At 45.0% G+C, this 7,256-nt stretch overlaps 1 protein-coding gene across 2 annotated transcripts in view; it reads left to right on the forward strand.

The window, feature by feature from the left end:
- The window catches only part of MYB (MYB proto-oncogene, transcription factor), a 31,418-nt gene extending 26,918 nt beyond the window's left edge, over nucleotides 1–4,500 (forward strand). For both annotated transcript variants that reach the window (XM_087444137.1, XM_087444136.1), the window contains one exon: nucleotides 3,225–4,500. In XM_087444137.1, the coding sequence (XP_087300263.1) occupies nucleotides 3,225–3,341 (117 nt within the window). In that variant the 3' untranslated portion in view covers nucleotides 3,342–4,500. The remainder of the gene's footprint in view (nucleotides 1–3,224) is intronic.
- Nucleotides 4,501–7,256: the final 2,756 nt, after the last annotated feature.

Here is a 7,256-nt window from a genome sequence, read left to right on the forward strand (position 1 = left end):
GGACTAGTTTCTCATTCCTGTTGTAAGCAGGGCTTGCTACGTGCTCTCCCCACACAGAGAAGGAATGCTCACTGCCCTCGCCCACCGGCCTGCTCCTCTGCACACGTGCTTCTTGCACACAGTGGCTGCTATGTCCCGGTGTTGTCTACACTGGGAGAGTCAGGTGTCCAAGTTGCCTCCCTGGACTCTGAGCTTCAGGCCTTGTGTGCCCCTGAAATGCTCTGCTTCATGGAATGCGGGTATTTCAGTCAATTTCATTTGTTTCTTGATAGATTCCATTTTCACTTAGGAGAAGCTGACTGTTTGAAAAGTTTTCTCAAAATACTCATGAAAGATAGAAGGTACCTTCTTTATATTGATCTTGTTTTAAAGATCTGGTCCTGGGGGAATCACCAAACTTGAATAGAGTGATGAGCCATCTGGGAAACCCAACAAGGACACAGTCACATTTTAAGTTGAAAATATATTAAGCTGATAATTGTATTAGATTCTCCTAAACAGACTTTGGGAATCCCGAGTTCCCTGAAGTATTCTATCACCGAGGATCAGAACCTGACTTTTACCAGGTGGCACAGTAAAAGCAAGCATGAGATTCTTTTAACATAGTATTCTAAGATACTTAATTGACACATTTAGAAAATTAATTCTATATTAACTGAAGCACAGCTATGTAGAAAAATTCTTAACCAGAGAAAACAGAAACCTCCTTCCCTGCTCCTCGCTTTGCCTCCATCCTCTCTCATTCCCCTTTCCTTGCCAGTTGTTTGTACGTATTCTTTCAAAGTAGGTATTTTCGGTTTTTGTGTATATCTTTATGTAATTTTAAATTTACGTGTAAGGTGTTGGTATACTAAGATATTTCATTCTGCTGCTGCTTTGTGACTTGTTTTTCAGACGCGTGCACTCTGTTCCAGGAACATCGTCTGTTCTAGGCACTGCCATCCGCCATATGTAACCGTTCACTCTCAGATGGTGGTTATTACATGTCACCTGCTACACTGACTACAAACACAGTCTCAACGATTGACACAATGACATTTATTTTATTTTTTTAGATTGGGTTCCTTGTATCAATTTGGTGTTTCAGTCCTGCGCTGAAAAATTTTAGCAACAACATGTAAGCAATCAACTAAACTGAAACATGGAATTTGTATGGACGGATACACAGCAGAGAAATATGTTTGTTTAATCCACTTTCTTGAACCTAGACAATCATCACTTATTCAGAACTATTTCAAAGAATGCTGTCACGGCCCTGGTGATTTTGTTTAGGAAAACATGAAATGTGACTCAATGGCAGAAGTCAGCCCCAAACTCCCATCACCTGTGTGCTGTCATCTTGGTGATACGCAGTTCCAAGAAACTATCATGCTGATCCATCTTGCTATGTGGTATTTCAGGTTACATGGTGAGCCTCTGAGCCTTCACAGTAAACAGGCGTAAACTTGGACGGTGCCTTGTATGTAGGCAGTGAGATGGCACAGGAGACTGGGCAGAAGCCGGGGAACCCAGCTTTTGTCCCATGAAAGTTTACAAGTTAGAAACATGGTCCTATAAACCTTATGTCCCTGAAACCTTGTTCCAGCCCCTAGGCAGGGAAACCCCATCACATACAAATTCTACGTTCATTCAGAATTATCAGACCACTTTGCTGAAAAGTCTGATGACGTCCACACCCCGTTTACACACTTCTTCCTGAATCCCGAGGCTGTGCTCACCTGAAGGCACCCTTTTCCACGATAAGACCTCTGATGGAAGCAGGGCCTGGACTCACATTCTCGCTTCACGGCTTCTTAGCTGGGTGGCCCTGAGGACGTTGCCTAAATCCTCTCTTCCTCTAAGTGCCTGGTCCGTAGGACAGGCGCAGTGAGTCTCACCTGTGCCGCGGGTGTTCTGTGGGGGGGGAGACGAGACGTGGCAGACCCCTGGGAGCGTGGGTGGCGCGGCGTAAACCCTTGTTAACTGTTGTCGTCTGACCCGCGGTGTGCCCTCCTGTCTCGCCCAGGCCTCCCACAAGCCGTGTACAGATTGCAGCTTCCTGGCTCCCGCGCTTTTCTCCATCCCGGCTGCCCCCTCCTCCTTTTCACTGTCTCTGAATCCTGCCTACTCTTGCCCTTTCCCTAGAGCACTGCCCTGGCAATGCCTCAGTGCCCCATCCCCTCCCCCCGGGCACGGCACCGCGAACCTTCTGCTCGGCCTGCTGCCGGTCCTCCCGTTGCACGTAGGTTCATTTTGTCCCACTTGCGGCTCTAGAGGGGAGAGGCCTTGTTTTTCTTATTCTCTTTTGTCCCATGGGAAAAATCCCTCTGGGGTGTTGATACCAGGGATAGTTGTGCTTTTCCTAGACCACTAGTTTAGTTCTGAGCTTTGAGCACCAAGTCTTATATCTGCCTGTGTTTATTTCCCTCTTTGCATAGACTGCTAGGGAGCTCAGAGCCAAGCCTGAGGTTTATGTCTAGCTGGTGCGTCGTACTTCCTGGCAGGTGTTTTGCATACAAATCTCACCACACCTTCACATTATTTCTTTTTCCCACATTTCTCTGTAATCCTGTCTTGGCCACTTTTTAAACCCCGTTATCTTCTTTTCATTTTGTAAGCATCTTAAATCCTTTTGGGAACTAACTAGGGTGCAAATGGTCCATATTTCAGTGTAAGGCAGCCTGGAGGGAGGCGGCAGACAGACCTGGGTTTGCAGCCACTCCGCTACTTACTTTAAAAAGCAAGCTACCCTGGTAAACAAATATTTCTAAATTAACCAATATGTAATTGATACAAAATATATGCACTCTGGTTAGTAGGTGTTGATCAGTTCCAGCACCTACAGGTGCTTCTTGGCTCGGGGACTCCCACGCTCGCCAGTGGCTTAATGAGTAAGTGCCCAGAGCCCCCCTTGGGTGCCTGGGGAATCGTGCGCAGTCCTGTCTCCAACTTTGTAAAGTCGCTCGTGGACACAGGCACTCAGGTGTGAAGACACGGCGATGTCTTAGGATACTATTTGGAGTGGGTGTTCTCTGAGCAATAAGCAGTGTCTGATAATTACTGTCCCTTGAGCTGCTGGATTCCTGGGTGTCCGAGGGTTCGGACCGTAGCTGACAAGGCTCCCTGGGTCCAACAGCTGCCCTCTGCAGGTCGGAATCCCCCAGCCAGCTCTGCCGCATCTGGAATCCGCCTGTGGGCTGAGGACGGGCTTCCCACTGACCTGGCCTCGTCTTCTTTCCCCTCAGCCCTGCAGCAGCGCCTGGGAAGCCGCATCCTGTGGGAAGACGGAGGAGCAGGTGACGGCCTCGGGGCAGGCCCGGAAGTACGCCAACGCCTTCTCGACCCGGACTCTGGTCATGTGAGGCGTTTCTGACAAGCATTATGGTTTCCAGAACACTGCAAGTTGACTTGGGATTGATCATCCTCTCCATGAGACTTTTCACGAGTGGGAGAAGAGCCTATTTTTGTTGTGGTACAACAGTCGAGAGCGGCACCAAGTGCATTTAGGTGGGTGAAATCTGATCAGATTTCACCCAACTAAAAGGATTTTTAAAAAAAAAATAACTGTCTTACCTAAATTATTAGGTAATGAATTGTAGTCAGTTGTTAATATCTTAATGCAGATTTGTTTAAACATGAAATGATTTATCTGTATTTTAGAGGATCCAACAGACCAGTATTTTTTCCTGTGATGAGGTTTTTGAAATTTTACACAAAAAAAGGTACTCCAATATTTCACTTTTCTCAGTCACTAAACACAATGCATTACTATAAATGTTGGCTTGATACCATGGGATCATTAATCGAGATATGTCGATGCTCATTTATGGTTGCTAATGTTGGAAGTACATTTATTGTACTAAACCATTTTATGAGCTTTTTGTTAGCTTGCTTTAAAGATTATTACTGTATGAAATAGTTTTATAAAAAATTATATTTTTATTCAGTAATTTAATTTTGTAAATGCCAAATGAAAACTGTGTTTTGCTGCTATGGTCTTAGCCTGTAGACGTGCTGCTAGTGTCAGAGGGGCAGTAGAGCTTTGACGGAAAGTAAAGGAACTTGGTGTTAGGTAATTGACTATGCACTAGTATTTCAGACTTTTTTATTTTTTATATATATATACTTTTTTTCCTTTTGTAACACATTGAAAAACTTGTTTGGGAGATTTTGCATTCATCGTTGTTGTTTTCTTTTTTGTTTATTGTTGGTTTATAAGAGCATGCGTTGCACTTCTTTTTTGGGAGATCTGTGTTGTTGATGTTCTGTGTTTTGTTTTGAGTTCAGCCTGTTCTTTAATTCAGGGGTCGTGTGTTTGCTCCCCATCCCAGTGGTTTCTGCGCGTCTGGTCTCAGAACTGCCACACGGAGCCTGTGTCTGTAGCTGGGGTTGGGAGATTGGGATCGATAGCCAGTTGCTGCCTTCAGAACATTTGGTGCACGACGGCCGGCACTGAACTTTTGATATGACAGTGTACTTACTGCCTGGTAGTGAAATAAAGCTGTGCCCTTATTTTACTTACTTCTGACTTCTCTGTTACTTGTGACTGTGGACCATGGTTATACTTTCAAGAAAATGGAGCAAACTCAGAGCACTTTCTTCTGTTAATAATTTGCACACCATCTGAACTTCACATGAAGAAGTTAAGAATCGTTACTGTGGAGAAGGAATAACAAGCAAACCCAGTACAGTATTTCACAGAATAATCAAGGGCAGAATGACAGCTGGGAGGAAACCTCTGGAATGTATCAGTCAGGGTTCCAGCAGCATTTGAATTGGGATCCTGCGACGAGAGTTCATTTACAAGGGGACTGATACCACAGATGTGGGGGGTGGGGGGACCGCAGGGGTAGTGCAGGCACATGGGTGCAGGCCTGCAGGACGCTGCCACGGGAGGGGGAGGGTCGTGGACAGCAGGAGCCTTGAGAGGAGCCGTGAACTTTGGAGACCTCACAGGGAGAGAGGCGAGGGTAATCCCTAACTTTTCCTCCCCTCTCCCTCTCTTCTCTGCCAGGGTCCTCATTGGCAGAACCAACTAGAAGCTAGAGGGCAAGGCAGCACCAGGCTGTAAGGCAGCCAGTCAGCCTCCTAGGGCAGAGCCAGAGGACGTTTCTCTGGGGGCAGGGACAGTGCGTCCCAGCCGAGTCATCCAGTCAGACTTTCTGTTTCACTGATGAACTTCCACTGGCTTCCATCTCTCAGCTCAGTGTCCTTTTCGCTGTGCTGCAATATCCCGTTCACATAGGTTCCTTATAATTCCTTTAGTCACTCTTTCCGGCTCAGACTCTGAATTCTCATATGCTGGTTCCTCGAGCTAAGGATTTGTTACCCCTAATTACTAGTCACTAAGGCTGGTTAGTATTCTTGGGTTGTATTTCTGATAGACAACAACCCGTCATCCCTGTGTCGGGAAGCTCTCCGCGTTCGTGCTCTCAGAGCATGTTCCTCGTGCTGACCCTGCCCCTTACCAGAGGGTTGAATTTGGACGAGTTTTTCTTCATCTGTGAAATGAGTTCATTCCCACGATGAGCTCTTGTTAAATAACATACCATCATACAAACGTTTGTCATCACATACGGTTTCCATGATTAAGTGATGCCTGCTGGGCAGTGTCACACGTTCATCCAGCCAGTGGTGTGCATTGTCGATTAAGCATGAAGCTTAGGGGTCATATTATAACTATTAAAATAAGTTAATGGTGAGAGTGAACTCAACATTATACAGAACTGAAATAAATATTTACTTTTCCAAGTACGTAACCTAATAACTAGAAACTGAAAACTTAAACTAATGAAAAACAGTGTAAATTTAGGTTCTATGTACAAACACTCACACTCATATAACCCCTGTTCACAAGCATCTCTAAAATATTTATTTGTCCTGGTTATTTTTTTCAATCCTCCTGCTTTCTACAGCAGAGATTCAGGTAGTAAAATAAATGTAAATAGTATTACCGACTACTCAAATGTCGTCCTTTTGAGTTCCTGTGTGTGAAGCCTGCCTTCACATGTGCCCATCCAGAGAACAGGAGAGACACTGAGAAGATTCCGAATTGTCCCCCAGTGCTGACAGGACTGAGGATCCAACATGAGAAAGACGTGCAGGGAAGCGCTTCTTTGTGTCTGTAGAAATTCCACGATATTAGAACTGGAAGGGGGCCGGCCCCGTGGCTTAGCGGTTAAGTGCGCGCGCTCAGCTGCTGGCGGCCCGGGTTCGGATCCCGGGCGTGCACCAACACACTGCTTCTCCGGCCATGCTGTGGCTGCGTCCCACATACAGTAACTAGAAGGATGTGCAGCTATGACATACAACTATCTACTGGGGCTTCGGGGGAAAAAATAAATAAATAAATAAAATTATAAAAAAGAAAAAAAAAAAAAAAGGGCCAGCCCCGTGGCTTAGCGGTTAGGTGCACGCGCTCCGCTGCTGGCGGCCAGGGTTCGGATCCCGGGCGTGCACCAACCACCGCTTGTTGGGCCATGCTGAGGCTGCGTCCCACATACAGCAACTAGAAGGATGTGCAACTACGACGTACAACTATCCACTGGGGCTTTGGGGAAAAAAACAAATAAATAAAATTAAAAAAAAAAAAAAAAAAGAACTGGAAGGGACTCTAGACATTAGAAGGGGCTTCCAATAAGGGGCTCGCCACATTGCTTTATTGAAAGAAAATCCATTTCGGAGCCCGTCCAGTCTTGGTTTAAATTCAGACTCTGCCCTTTACCAGCTCTGTGACTTTGTACGAGTTTTACTTAAACTCTGTAAGCTCCACTTTACTTACATTGGAGATAAAATACGTCTCAAGGGTGTTGGGTGTTGTGAAGATTCTGTGAGAAAATAAATGCATTGTTGCATCCTTGTAAAATGTTGTACTGCCTATTGACTAGGTAAGTCACCATCATGACTTATGATCAAAGAAAAAACACGTCTATTACCTAGCAATGGAGAAGTGAATACCCTGATACCCACGTCCCTGATTGTGTGTTCAATCTACTCTATGTACCCACGTCCCTGATTGTGTGTTCAATCTACTCTATGTACCCACGTCCCTGATTGTGTGTTCAATCTACTCTATGTACTAAAACTAACTTTAAATCTAAATGATATCTTCTCAAAATATTCCTAATCATTCCAATATATATTTAAATATATGATTCTCCTTCTTGTACAAATGTGAGAAATATGGGTATCTTCTTCCTTAAACTTGTTGGTTTCTGAAAGAAGACATCTGTGTAGTAGATAAAATGTGATGTGCCGAGTTATTACCCTGCACTTAA

The sequence above is a fragment of the Ceratotherium simum genome, chromosome 19 (assembly GCF_057802395.1).
Source record: "Ceratotherium simum simum isolate JZ-2026a chromosome 19, ASM5780239v1, whole genome shotgun sequence".
NCBI classification, from domain to species: Eukaryota; Metazoa; Chordata; class Mammalia; order Perissodactyla; family Rhinocerotidae; genus Ceratotherium; species Ceratotherium simum.